The following is a 14,983-nucleotide window of genomic DNA, read 5'->3' on the forward strand; positions in this document are numbered from 1 at the left end:
TCTAGCATCCATTCTTCAATCTTAAGCTCTAAACCATTTATATGAAATTATTATTTATTAAAATCCGGCATTGCCTGTACTAGTATGTTTTAGATTTTTTGCCTGAGGTTGTTCCTTTTAAATATTCTGCTCCTTTGTTATCTTGTCCTCTGATATCGGATACATTTTGTCACACAAAACTAGCTGCCACCAATATTCGATTGATCCTCTTCTTCTTTAGGACTTGGTAGGGTTCATCCAATACTGTTAATTGAAATGTTTTCTCCCTCAGGATTCAGTTTCTTTTTCCCTTTTTGACATGAATAGTCTGATAGGGTGTCTTTAGTTTCTAGTTTCTACCACTCTGAATTTGAGACAGACTGTCATGGTCACACAGTAGAGGATAGATATAGTTTCATGTCTTAGTTGAAAATTCCTTTCTAAAGATTGCGAGATACCTTTGAACCTTTTTCAGTGAGGGGATTAAATTCCAGCTGGGGTGAAAATTTGGTTTTACTGGCCACAAGGCTTACACTGCAACTACCCACCCACAATTCAATTTGTCAATTAGAGAACTCAATTCCCGAGTAACAGCTTGTTCTTCAACTTTATTATGGCTCTAATTGGATAAATTTTTCCATACTGATGCTATGGAAATAGTCAGGATTAGAGTTAAGTTCTTTTGCTTTTCTGACTGGTCAAAAAAGTAGAAAAAGAAAAATGAACTGAGTTTCTTTGATGAACTAAAATTAATTTTTGCATCTCAATTTTTAGAGAAGTTAAGACTTTCTAAAAAAAATTGATACATCAGTAGATTTTAGCTTATAAGAAAAGTTCAATTTATCTTTTCATTTTGTCCCACTTGTAAGTGTTTGTGAAAATTTACCCAAATGTCCATGTCTAATACTACAGGTCTACAAGCTAATTATAATATCTATAAATTCCTCCGGTTAGAACATACAACAACAGTAGTTTTTGCTTTTCTCGAATTTTTTTTAGGATTGAATATCTTTATAATTTCATATTTTTTTGTTTTTAGGCATTTTAAATTATGCTTATTTTATTTTTAGTCCTTACCATTTTAGATAATGCTTTGAACAATAAAAAAGTGTTATCTAAAATATTATAAGAAAAAAAATAAAACAAATATAATTTATAAAAATTAATTTTTTTAAATATTTAAGCATTTTTTTAAAACACTTCTTCCAAATCGAACCTAAATTCCCTACTAAAAAGTCTGAGGCCATTGATATCTTTAATTTCTTGCGGAATGCGGAAGACAACAACACCGATGAAGAAGTTATAAAAAAAAAACATAGTGGTTATAATCTATTATCTTCTAAATAACAAAACAGTGTACTATGAAAATTACATTTAAACCCCTCAATCAATGATTGACACCTGTCCAAATTAGTTGATTTATAATAAACATTAATTTAAATCTAATTAGTTAATATATTTATTATAAAATATAATTTTGATTCTATGTTCAATAATTTTATATACTGAAATTTTGTTGATTAATAATTTTAAAATGTTAATTTTTTTTACATGAATATACAATAAAATATATTAAAATTAATTTATTAAAAATATTTTCATTACAAGATAATTTTAAATTATTTCATTAATGATATCATAAAGTAAATTATTTTTTTAATGATAAAGATTATGTAAGTATCATTCACAGGAAAATAATGATATTCAAAGTTATGTAGACAATTATGAGCGAAAATCTTTTTGTCTGAGTATGTAATGCAATTTCATCCCTTAGACTCGAGACTTTTTTTCTTTTACTTTAAAATCCTATAAAATAATTTTTACCTATAAATCATATAATTTTTAAAAAAATTATTTCATAAATAAATATTTTATTGAATAATATTGATATTGTGACGTTAAAATTTTTATACTAAACATTAATTTTTGACTATATGTTTAAAACTTCATATTTAAAATATTTGTTGATTAAAAATTATATAAAAATATATTTTTTTCATAAATATATCATAAAATATATTAAAACTAATTTCTGAAAAATATTTTTATTACAGAATAGTTTTTTTTTAATAATATCAATAAATTAAATTAGTTTTTGTTTTTAATTGTAAATATTGCGTACCATTTACGGATAAATAAATATGTTTGAGATTATTATGGGTGAGAAGTTTCTTTCTCTTTCTGAGTATTAAACCCAGTATCATTCCTAAGACTTAACATAAAGCTTAAAGCCTATATGTGTGTCCACTAAAACACAGTAAAAAGTAACATGATACTGAAAACATTCAACGACGTGCTACCAAATATTGTCTTAGACAAACTAAATCCAACCAAAAGCGAATGAAATCAGACTTCTAAAAATTAGTCTACTTCCTCTATCTTTGGCCCGGCACCGCTTCCACCAGCAGGAACATCATCGTCCATTTCTCATGTTGTAACTTCTTCTTGTGCTCTTCATCTTCAGATTTTTACTTCTCGGCCTCTTGAACCATCTTCTCAATCTCGTCCTTTGACAACCTACCCTTGTCGTTGGTAATGGTGATCTTGTTCGGTAGTTTTATCATCAGCAGAGACATTCAAGATATCATTGCCATCAATGTCAGAGCACACTGTGATTTGAGGAACACCCCTGGGAGCAGGAGGAATGCCTGAGAGTTCATATTTGGCCAGCAAGTTGTTATCTCTAGTCCTTGTTCTCTCACCTTTGTAAACCTGCTCTTTCTTTGTTGGGATTGTATAGTGTTCCTGGGGATCAAGACTGTCATCACCCCACCGGCAGTTTCCAACCCAAGAGAGAGTGGGGTGACATCAAGAAGGACAAGATCCTGAACCTACTCGTTACCCTCACCACTCGGTGTCGGTGAATCCGACTTAAGACGGCATCGTTCTGTTACCTTAGTCGTTGGCGATGATCATGACGCGATCATGTTGCCAGACACCGACACACGAGTACGTTGTTCCGAGATCGATTCCGATGGCTGGACCCTCTCCTTTGCCGGCCATGATGATGCATTTCTTTTCGTTTGTGGTGTTGGCGAGTCAACAACGGAGAGAGATATGAGAGAGACAAGTTCGCAATGGCGGCTGGGTTTCGAGATTGAGAGAGTACCGGGGAAAGGAAAAGGCAAAATTTTGGTCCCCCACTTTAGCTCCAATTTTGTATTTAGTCCCTTGGTAATTTAGTTTACAAATTTGGTCCCCTTATTTTATAAAATCCTGCAATGTTGGTCTCGGACGTCTCAATTAGACGTTGACCGTTAAGCTTAGACGTTACTCTCATATGTCAACGTCTAATAAAAACCTTAAATTTTTTACTGTGGTAAAAAAAAAACCAATTTTTTAAAAATTCCTAACCCAATCCTTAACTCGATCCCTGAATTGCCTCATTGTACTTTTTTCTTTTTTTGTTTATTTCTGAGTTTCATGGTGGTGGATCACATTATTCATCATCAACAACAGAAGAAGAAACAACTAAGAGGGTTTCATTGCCCAAAAAAATCACAGCACAAAACTTCGTGATCCGAGACATTGCACCTTTTGTAACATTTCATTTGCATTTTTTACCACTTCCCGCCCTTCAAGATTCAATTTCTCACCAACGCATGCTGCAAAATCGTAAATTTCCTTCGACCCATTTAAATTCTTGGTCTCAATTTCATGCATCCTATAAAGTTTTGAAATTTACCGTTTCAACCTTCTGGGTCGCCATGCTCAAGCAATTCCTCAGCAAACTCCCTCGCAAGGCACCTAAACTCGACTCGGACGAGTCATGTCGAGCCGACTCGTCGCTCTCGGACGATTCCCCATGCGCCACCGACAGAAACAACCACCCTCCTGGCGGCGGAGGCCCCTCCTCCGTGAAGAAAACATCCTTGTCGACGATTTTTCCGACAAAATGTAGTGGTAGTGAAACTATGTGTATGACTCGATCACTCATTGTTGCTCGTCATGCTGGTGAGAGGCTATTGAGATGCTAAGGTGGAGGCACTGGTTGGGCTGTGGAGGATGCCGAGGATAAGATCAGGAAACGGGGGCAGGAGGCGGAGAGAAGGGAGGAGAGAGAAATGGGTGCAGGGGTGAGAGAGAGTGAAAGGAGGTTGTGAGGTGGAGGGAGAGGGTTAGGGATTTGCTTTTAGGGTTTCTTTGAGAGTAAAAAAAAAAAAATTATCACTAAGGGTTAAAAATCACAAACGATTTCAAGTGTCTACCAGACGTTGACACGTGACCGTCAACGTCTAAGCTTAACGGTCAACGTCTAATTGAGGTGACCGAGACTAACATTGCAGGATTTTATAAAACAGGAGGATGAATTTCATGAATTAAATTATTAAGAGATCAAATGCGAAATTGAAGATAACGTGAGAGACCAAAAATACAATTTTACCAAAGGAAAAAGACTAGACCTTATAGTTCTGATGCCTACTTGACAAATTTTATCCAACAAATTAATTTAATATATTTTTAAAAACCTGTGGATTTATCCTATGTTGTTTTATGCTTAGTATAATTATATTTTTAATCCTTATTTTCTTGTTTTTTTTTGACAAATTTTATATTAAACTTTTTCTTTTACAAATTTTATCTCAATTTTTATACTTGTTAATGGATAAGTAACATTTTCAAATTTGTTAGAAGGAATAAAATATGTCAAATCAAAATGTTGAGAGTATTTTTTTTTATATATAAAAAACTAGAGATAAAAAATTGAATTAAGCCTAGAAGCTAGAACCACTCGAGTTTTGCGCGGGAAAAAAACAGGAACAGAGTTAACACAGCTACAGTGGGTGTGCATCGAACGCAGTATCCACTCACCGTTAATGGCTGATTCCACTCCCACTGCAACTCCTTCAAACGACACCGTATCATCCTATTTCCAACGAACGGTTACTCACAACGCTTCCTTCATTCTCAGTCTCACCTCTTTCTTCCTTTTTTTTTTCTTTCCTTTCTCTGATTTTTATTTCTGACGCTGTTCTTTCGTTTCCGAAGGTCACTTTGTACGATTGGTGGTTGATTAAAGCCAAAAACGACTTCCAAGGAAAGCGTTTAGCCGTCGCTGGTGTCTCGTCGAGAAAGTAAGCCTAAGACTCCTCGCTTCCCTTCCTTCGCGTTAGGGTTTTCACACCTCTGTTGTTTCTCCTTAAAACGCGTGTGTTTAGTGTATTGTCTGTGTCGTATTTGAATTGCTTCCAGCAGGGTCGTATTGGATGCAATTATGGTTAGTTGATTATGAAGCTGTGTGATTAGTCTAAGGATCTATATTTTTTTCTGGGCAACTATCAAAAACCCTAAACCCTAAACGATCTAATTTTGTGATTCAGGGATGAGGCAATGCGCGTGTTTGTTTCTGCTGCTGTTATCAAAAGATATGACGTGTTTTCTCTCGAGACTGCAGACGGGATATGCGTCATGATCAGTGGATTCATCAATGAGCAGCGCACTCTCGAAAATGGTTTTGCCGCTGAGGTTTGTAGGATTCCCTGTTTAGATTAATTTCTCTGCGAATACTAAGAGAATAAGAAGGTAGAATGAATTAAGTTTCTCTTATAAGCTAAAATCAAGTTATTAAGTTAATTTTAGCTTGTTGGAGAATAGTCAGAATACCTTCTTATATATTTTTTAACTCTTATAAGTATGGAAAACTTTATCCAAACAGGATGATCTTGGTGTTTTTCACTTTTCCCTTTCTATTTGATAAGCCTTATTTTAAAATGTTGGTGTATCATATGATGTCTATTGTGATCTTGTAAGAGTCAATGTTCATGGTGGTTATTGTTCCTCGTTTTATGAAGTAGAGTTTGTATTCTGTTCCAATCTGATTTATTTTACTTGCTCCTCTTTTTTCTTGATTGCTAGGTTTTCAACCGTTTTTTATTTGGCTTTCCTCCAGACTGGGAAAGCTATGCTCTAGATTGCTTCAGAGAAGAATCTACCACTGGCACTGATTTAGGTAGTGCTGTTCCTGATAATGTACCAGCTAGTTCTCTAGAAATTTTATCTGATGGTAAATATTCAAACAATGTTTGTAAATGATTTGCATTTATGTTTAGTCATTTCTTATACTTGGTTGGTGTTTTATCATTTCCTATCTATCCAATCTCTATATAGATCTTTTAATTACTATTCCAGGCGTGGAAAATTCCATTCCTACTTCTTTGGCATCACCAAAGGAGGCCCCGGGAGATCACGAGAAGTCATTCCCTGGAAATGAATGCAATGTGTCAAAGGAGATGGGTGGGGTTAATGTTGCTTGTAGTAGTGGTGGGAAAAGACGTAGTGCCAGGTTGCATGATATTAAAGTACACCAGCAGAAGAAGAAGCCTGCTTCTGGAGGGTCTCTGAAGAATCCAAATAATGAGAACTCTACGATAGTGGCCTTAGAGAATTGTGATGTAGAGGGACTGAAAAGTCCGGTGACACCCATTCAGTCACAATCATCAAGACAACTAAGCACATCACCTGGGCAGCTAGTTAAAAAATCTGCATCCAGAATTTCTAGAACATTGTCACCAAAGACTGAAGGCTGTTATAAGAAAAAGAGAGTGACAGTTGAAAGAAAAGTGGGCAGGCCTAAGGGAAAACTAAATAAATCTGCATCTGCTGTGAAAAATCCGCAAGAAAAGGATCTAAGCCACTTGACCAAGGGAAGCCAACAGAAAATATCCACAGTTACTCCAGAGTCGCCGAGTTTCAGAAAATCCAGATCCGGTAATTTTTTCATTATTGTCTGTATATACTATTCCATCTTATTATGCTTACTAGTCGTAAATGTGCTTTGTGTGATTTTTGTGCACTCTACTGTTATCCAACGCTCTCTCCCTATGCTATTGTTAGCCTCTTTTGATGTAATTTGAAACATCATTTACTTCAGACAGTGCTTGGGTTATGTTGCAGGTAGGTTGCTTCTACCTCCCTTAGAGTTTTGGCGCAATCAAATACCAATTTATAATGCGGTATGTGATATCCTTGTGCGATGTGGACCTTTTTTCTTGTCTGCCATTGGTAGACATCCTGCACACCTAATCATATCTCATGTACACATTAATCATGTCTCCAAATGCATATATTTTAACTGTTTCTTTTTTAATGTTATCATCCAGGACCACGAGATTACAGAAATTCAGGATGGTGCATCTCTGATATCACCTTGTAAAGGTTTTTCACCATCATTGAGTAGGTACGTCTTTTGTTGTTAAGAAACATTTCCAATTAAAATAAATTATAACTTTCTGTGTGTGGACAACATTTCCTTAGATTAAAATATCTATGCACACTTGATGGGTTTTCTGGAAAATTTAGGAGTAAACTTGATGATTTCATTGATCAATCAGGTAGAATATCCACAGAAGTTCTAGCACTATTTATGAAACAACATATCACCTTGTTCTAAACTATAATCCTGGGTTAATATAATGTCATCCATCCATGTGCAATTACAGCACTGTTACTCTGCCTGCCTCGGAAGTCAGAATGTTTGAATAGGGTATGGATCCCCTTGGCTTTGCTTATATCTGAAGGTTGTCATGACTCTAGTAACCATACCAAACAAGGCCCTAAGTGATCATATAGTGCTTTTTTAGCTTACTGTGTTGGCAGCAACATTTTTACCATATCCTGGAGGTAGTTCCATTTAAATCTCCTCCTTAAGAACTCCGTGTAAGGAATTTTTCACTTCAAATTTCTGCAACTTCCAACCATAATTGGCAGCAAGAAAAATATTACCTTGATTATATTCATCTTAGCAACTGGAGCAAAGGTCTCTAGATAATCAATTCCATTGGTGTGAGTGAATCCTCTGGCAACTAACATTGCTTTATACCTTTCAATCGACCCATCTGCTCTATATTCCACACAGTATATATCCACTTGCATCCAACTGGTTTTTTTCCTGCTTGTAGCGTCACTAACTCCAAATTTTATTCTTCTCTAATCCCTCCATCTCTACATCCATGGCTTGCTTCAATTTTTATTAAACAATGCCTTAGGTAAGGTAGTAGGTGTGGTGGTAGATTCAGGTTTACAAGGAAAGCTTTGTGGGTTGATGAGAAGCTTTTTAAAGAGGTAATTTGAGAGAGAGTATAGTGGCTTATTGTTGCATTTTCTGGTTCTTTTTCTCATGGAAATTGGGGGGTCTTGGTCATTTTCAACAGTTTAGGTTTTAGTTTCAACTTGTTAAGTTTGAAAATCAGATATAACTACCTCATTTGAAGGGTGATAGAACCCCTAATAAAAGATAACTATGATGCATGTGAGAGACTACCTAGTTGGCAGTAGGGGGAAAGATAGGGTATTAGGGGGGGGGGGGGGGGGGGGGGGTTGAGAGGTGAGGTAGGCTGGAAATAGTTAAGGCTTGGGAGAGAAATGGTAATTCTAGAATTTTTCCTGATTATCATTTCTTTTCCATTTTTCTGCATCGCTCTGGTTTTCTCATACCCTGATACAGACTAGAATTTCCACTATTAGTACAACAATCAGTCCCTGATTTTACTTCATTGTTTCTGGTAACTATCAATGGCTGCAATGAGGTTGCAAGAGTATCTAGTCGGAGCTTCCCAAGCTTGAGAGCTGTGATACCATCTGGAATTAGGATTCAACTTGATGATTTCATTGATCAATTTGATAGAATATATACAGAAGTTCCAGCACTAGTTTAGGAAACAAAATATCTCCTTATTCTATTAAGCTAAAATCCCTTGATTTGCTGGGATTTTCTAAATTCTTGACAATTTAGAGATTACAAAAATATTACAGATGTTAAGAGATGCATTCCTAAAATAAATACGTTGGTGACTAGTATATCAAGGAGGGAGGTTTCTTCCTCATTCCTCGTTCTCCTTTTTATTTAGGTAATGACAAAACAAACTTATTTCTTGGTCTTCTTGTTTCTGACCATAAAAGTCAATTTGATATCTGTCATGTGGATGAGTATCATTACATGACTCAGATCTTTCAGGCTTCTGATCCTATGTAAGCCAACAGGTCTGCACACGTAGTATAAAAGGACTTAACAATGCCAGATTAGGAACCATCAACAACAATTCATATTTTTATCAGTGTGGCACCAGTCTCCAATAAAACCCATCTGCTGATCTTTGAACGGCAGATAAACCTTTGATAATGTCTTTGGTTTGGGTATTCATGTGTCCCCGAGTAAATCAATTGTAACTTGTAATTGAACTGACTTATCTTCCTTCATAATATAGGTAGGTTAACATGGTTATGTTTTACCTCAATAAATATTAAAAATGATTTATCTTGTCTCATGGTATTAGGGTGAGTTCTGGACTGGAGCTTTGAGAATAACAATTTATTTGGCATATTTGATTTGAAATAGTTGTCTTGTTAAACAGGTTTAGCAATCAGAAACGTGGAGCGTGATGCAGGAAAGGGAGTTAAATGTCTGATTCATGGTATGGATCTTTTCTGTGAATAGTCTCTCTTCTTTGGTTGTGGTTCTTAGAATATTTTGTGTGATAGTGTTTACTAATTAGATCAGATGTACAATGGTGTATTATACCATGGTTCGGTTGAATACCTTGTATATATTTCTTAACATGCAAATTAAGTTTGCCCCTCTCAACATTGATTTTGATGACCCAAGTCCGGGTGTTATCCGGTTTAGACAGTACATTTAACCCAGAAAACATGGAAATGTTTTGACGTTGAAAAATTATGCTCCTTGTACACAATTCGTCCGCTCAAACTGCTCCTGAACTCAAATGCTTGCGGTTGAATAAAACCTTGGTTTTTGTTATTTTTTCACCCCGGGAATGGTTAAGATGAGCCTGCATTACGATTTACTTATTTTGACATAGATGGACTAAGGTTTTTATATTTGATACCATTGACTTAATATATTTTAATATGCATATCCCACTAAATGATTTTTCAATCATTCTAGTCTCTTTTTGTGGTGAGCGTTTGGACAACAAGGGATCAGGTCAGACAGAAACAGTGGAGTTGGGAAATGGAGTGTTCATTCGCACATGTGTTGGTCACAAAACGGCGCTACTTGACAATTGACATGATAATTTTCTCCAACCTTCTTTGACCGTTTGGTTCAACGTAACTGTCGTTCTTTCCGAAGTAACTAAGGAATTACTTCTGTTTTTGGTGTCTCAGAATGCACAAATGGCCGTTTAGATGCATTGGAATTTGTAGCCAAGGTTTTAATGGGGAAACAAGCATGCACTTTGTGTTGGACGTCATTTTCTATGAACCACCTTTGTTATTCTTTGATTTGGTCATTGAATAACTTATATACCCGTGACGAAATTTATCTTGCTCTCTGATTGTTGATGAACAACCCTATCCAGGGTACTTTATATTTTTGGTATTTTTTAAAATCACTTTTGAACTTAATAATTTTGGACCTCAAACTGATGTTAAAACTTTTTTTGAATGGTTTGGATATAAAAATCAAACTAATGAAATGAATTAAAAAAAGACTGGATCAATAGGTGCGATATTAGACCAGTTTGTGGTTAATGGATAATTTGCACAAACTGTCCTCCACTAGGCAAAAACAATAGTCAAATCGCTTGTCACACTTTGAGAAAACACCACTAGCACTTCCAGCTTGTATATAACACCAGCCACTGTGAAGTCAAAATTCAAACTGCAATCATAACTTAGAATCGTAGGTGCATGATTGCATGCTCTAACAAGTTCTGTTAATGAAAATATCTATTTGTCGGAAAGCTGTTGCAACATTGGCAAGAGTTTGAAAAATAACCAAGAGCAATATGCACAAGGTGCTGTACGATAACATCCACAGTCCACGACATGGCCGTATTCGACCTAAAAGGTAAGCATGATTAGAGGTTTCAACTACATGGACATTCTTGGTGGTATGTCCAAAATTATCCTCGACTGTGATTCACGATGACTTCACCCAACACATGCCTAAGGAAGACGGTGATCGCCCTACAAAAGATGCTAGCAAAGATCCTATATCGTTTTGCTGGTAAACATATATTGCCTCCTTCCTCGGTTTGTGGTGGTAAATCAATTATCAAATACATGTTCTTTTCCATAATTACCCAATTATATTAGGTTTATTGATTTTTCTTTTTACTGAGTTTACTGATTTTTATAATAATTATATTAAAATTACTAATTATTATATTATCAATAATTATATAAAATGTGATTATGTTGTTGGATAATGATTATGTTATCTTAACTTTTTTTTATCAAATTTTATTTAAAAATGAACAATAAGAAGATGATCGAATTATTTATATTTGTATATATTTTAAAAAGTGTATATATTAAATTATATAAGAATGTGGTATTAAATAATTTTATATTTATATAAAATTTTGTAAATATGATTTATGTAAAAGAAATTTTTAATCTAACAATATGTTGAGATAAATTTATCCAATTAAAAGGAAAATCTTGAGACAAAACTATCTAATTTTAAATTTGAGTCCTAAATGATAGATACACAATTATGTTAAATACTTCTGAGAATTTTGATATCTACAACAATTTTGTTTGGCTCAAGCAGTCATGGAGGGAGTTAAGGGGTGATGGGGAGTTGCCATGGTCACTTCCAAAGTTTTTAACTTCCTCTAAAAATTTCATGGAAAAACATTTTATGGCACCTCAGAAAAAAAATGAAGGATTTAATCTTGGTTTTTCTTTAACGAAATTTTGCCTTTGCCATTTTGAACAGTATTGTCTTTTGTAAAGAATAATTGTAATATGTAAAAGAAAAAAAAAACGGAGCCCACATAAAAAGAGGGAGAAAGAATAAAAAGAAAGAAAATAGAAAAGTAGAATATAATTATGAAAAAAAGTTGACAAACAAAACTTGCCATAGCAATGAGTCACATATGGTAACTGGTTGGTAAGTGCTTACCAGTTAATTATCACTGGAGCGCTTGTTAAACGTTGCTACTTAAAAGCTACCCCACAAGATATTTTTCTCACTTTTCTTTCAGTATTTAAACCAAAGTCACTCTCCTACGTCTTGGCATCTGCTTTGAAAAACGCTCTCCTTTTCCAGTTTCCACAATTAAACGGCAACGATGCCATTGGATATAACCACCATCAAAACATCCTCCAACGAAGACTTCACTAATAGTCCAAATTATTCCAAATCACCTTTATCATTGTCGTGAGCCGTTCCCTCTCTTTCCTCCTCAAACCTTTGTGACAACCTCAAAGAAATTTAGTTCTGTTAGTCGAACATAGTATATAAATATTATAAATTTTTTGACACGGATAAAAAAAATACTCTCTCCTGCAGCTACAATATTCATTCATTATCAACATAAATGATATATATAAAAAATCACTATTTTCTTATGATTGAATAAACATCTCTGATCGAATCGTCTAGCAACCTCGAGGTACACCAGGGTCCTCGATCATTTTTGGATCATCTGTCTCGCATAGTGCATGAGTATGGATGCTATATATGCACATGCAGCCAGAATTAGTTGTCGGGAAGAGTTTCATTGGAACGCCAACTTCAAAGAGTGCATTTGTTTAACCGTTTCAGCACCTACAAATCAAGAAACTAAACATGACTACTGAAGAAAACTGAAAGATCAACGTTCAACAGACAGATCAAACCGTTTTACAAACACAACCTATTTCACTACACCACTGTCTGATTTATATTTATATTTTGTTTTTTTTTTCTCATTTAGAATAAGTAAATTTGCTGGACTACACTGGAGGATGTCTTTAGTTCATTGAGATGAAGAATGTCATTAGAGGTAAATTGACAAGAATTTATGGTATTGATGTAGTAATTTGCGTTCATGTAAACTTTATCCCCGATCAAATTAATAATGAAGCCAATATAGATCAAGTAGTGGTATTGATGTTGAAATTTTTTTACCAAATGATTTCTAATTTTAATTAACAAGAGAATTTCTTTTTGTTTCACTTACAAATTTATGAGGTTCTTAATATCTATTACAGGTGTTAAACGATGAAATGTTTGCAATTTTGGTTCTTATGGCTCTATTCACCACCTTCATTACAACCCCAATAGTGTTGTCCATCTATTAAAACACTAACGACAAATCCTTTGAAACCCTAAGAAAATTAGGTCTCCTTCTATCATTAATTTCATTGAGGCAATTCAGAGCATCCAAAACTCCTCCCTCAAACTCTTCATCATGCACCTTGTTGAGCTCACAGAACACTCTTCCTCCATCATCTTGGCTCAGAACACTAATAATAAGAGTGGCTCTAACCATGTTGAGTGGCTAGAGCAACTTTATAGGGCCTTCCAAGCCCATGCTCAATTGGGTCAAGTTTCAGTTCAGTCCAAGACCAGTATCTCTTCGTTGTCCACTATGCATGATGATATATTTACCACGTGGCAGATAAGAAAATGGTGACCATGATCATCTTGCCTTTCCACAAGCGATGGAGGAAGGTGGAAATGGAAAATGAGGAGGATAATAATAATGAGGTTTCCCAACACCAAACGGAGGAAAATATTGGCCATGAGTGGAGAGGTGTGAACCAAAGGGTACTTAAGAATGCACCTTGCACTGTGGCTATGCTTGTTGATAGAGGATATTTGGTCCTATCTACGACCGTGACCCAACATTTTTGTGTTTTGTTCTTTGGTGGGCCCGATGATGATCGTGAGGCCTTGGAGTTGGGGGATAGAATATCTAACCATCCAGCGGTTAAAGTGACTGTTGTGAGGTTCATTCACAAAGATGTGTTGGAAGGTAATGACATGTCACACTCTTCACCAAGCAAAACTAATGGGAAAAATTACAACTTAGCCATATCTAAAGTGTACCCTCCAAATGAAAAGGTATATACATTTGCTTATACTTTAACCTATATTAGTTCCTTGAAAATTTATACATGCTTTTAATTTGTGGAAATCTTCGTATTGATTTGTCTTAATTAATTGCTTGTAGGAGCTAGATGATGCAACAATGGCAAGGTTCCAAAGCAAGTGGAATGGAATGGTAGAGTGTGATGAGAAGGTAGCTAGTAATATTATGGAAGAGGTGTTAGCATTAGGGCGAAGTAAGGAGTATGAACTCATAATTATTGAGAAAGGTCGATTTCCGTTGAGTTTGGTGGCAGATTTGGTAGACAGGCAGGTAGAGCCCGATGAATTAGGTCCTATTGGAGACATTTTAGCATCATCAACACATGATGTGGTTTCTTCAGTATTAGTAATTCAACAACTTAAATGGCATTTAATTGTATTTTTGTTTTCTATTGGAATATTTTTATTTTATCAGATTTGAAATATTTTTTATTAATAATCCTAAAATTATATCTTTATTTTCATTTCTCCCCTTATTTTTAACATTCCGTGAAGGAAATGATGAAAGTAATAAAACTCAGCAAAAAGAAAGTAATAAGTTGTTTTTGTTTTCCATTTCCATTTTTAATTGATATATTTTCACTACCAAATACAAAACATTATTTTTATTTTCTTTTCAAAATTTTCTAAAGAAAATGATAAAAATGAGATCCAAGCATGTGATAAACCTGTCTTAAAATTTTAATACATCACTGTTGAGCGAGCAGAACAGCTGGGAGGAGATTGTTCTAACTTAATGATATCAAGTTGAAGTCTTAAACAGTTGCATTTAAATACTCGTGTGCATGAAAATTTTGAGGCTAGAGCCATCATTATTGCTTTGTTTGGTACACAGAAAGGAGAGTCAAAGACCGAGGAAATGTTGGAAGTTCATTACTAGTTTGGTAAGTTGAACATGGCGTGAAAATATTTGGAAGAAAATGGTGGGCTCAAGCGAAACATCTTGCTTCTGCACTTTCCATTGGATTCCACTTTCCGAAATCCAATAAAAAATGTCTAAAGCAATAGTGAAAGTGCAGAAAGTTTTACCCCTCCTCGTGCCAACGTTCTTCTCTTGCGCCACTGCTGCTCATCTTCTTATTGGAGCTGCTGTCTGTTCGTGTTTCTTCGTCCTATATTAGCATCGTGCTGGAGCCGCTACTTGTGTTCCTGGTACTGAACAAACAGATTGGAGCGTAA

General features: G+C 35.0%; 3 protein-coding genes across 5 annotated transcripts; 2 read left to right on the top strand and 1 right to left on the bottom strand.

Annotated features, from left to right (window-relative positions):
* Positions 1-2,496: 2,496 nt before the first annotated feature.
* Positions 2,497-3,916, bottom strand: LOC114370253 (heat shock 70 kDa protein-like). The gene is made up of 2 exons (XM_028327555.1): positions 3,665-3,916; positions 2,497-2,724 (listed from the first exon to the last, which is right to left on the bottom strand). Exons 1-2 carry the CDS (start codon positions 3,914-3,916, stop codon positions 2,497-2,499), a joined length of 480 nt encoding a protein of 159 aa, XP_028183356.1.
* A 772-nt stretch (positions 3,917-4,688) lies between these two features.
* On the top strand, positions 4,689-10,254 carry LOC114370329 (kinetochore-associated protein KNL-2 homolog). Of its 3 annotated transcripts, XM_028327640.1 has the most exons (9): positions 4,690-4,862; positions 4,969-5,054; positions 5,301-5,445; positions 5,836-5,983; positions 6,109-6,687; positions 6,874-6,932; positions 7,080-7,156; positions 9,330-9,389; positions 9,881-10,254. In XM_028327640.1, the coding sequence occupies exons 1-8, from the start codon at positions 4,797-4,799 to the stop codon at positions 9,355-9,357; spliced, it is 1,188 nt and encodes a 395-aa protein (XP_028183441.1). In that variant the 5' UTR covers positions 4,690-4,796; the 3' UTR covers positions 9,358-9,389; positions 9,881-10,254. The 3 variants fall into 3 exon arrangements, with proteins under 3 accessions (XP_028183442.1, XP_028183441.1, XP_028183440.1); XM_028327641.1 differs by lacking the exon at positions 9,881-10,254 and having other exon boundaries at positions 4,689-4,862; positions 5,836-5,929; positions 9,330-9,741; XM_028327639.1 differs by lacking the exon at positions 9,881-10,254 and having other exon boundaries at positions 9,330-9,741.
* A 2,605-nt stretch (positions 10,255-12,859) lies between these two features.
* LOC114370259 (cation/H(+) antiporter 20-like) lies at positions 12,860-14,983 on the top strand. The gene is made up of 3 exons (XM_028327559.1): positions 12,860-13,777; positions 13,887-14,170; positions 14,926-14,983. The coding sequence occupies exons 1-3, from the start codon at positions 13,340-13,342 to the stop codon at positions 14,981-14,983; spliced, it is 780 nt and encodes a 259-aa protein (XP_028183360.1). The 5' UTR covers positions 12,860-13,339.

This window comes from Glycine soja, chromosome 10, assembly GCF_004193775.1.
Source record: "Glycine soja cultivar W05 chromosome 10, ASM419377v2, whole genome shotgun sequence".
In the NCBI taxonomy this organism is placed as follows: Eukaryota; Viridiplantae; Streptophyta; class Magnoliopsida; order Fabales; family Fabaceae; genus Glycine; species Glycine soja.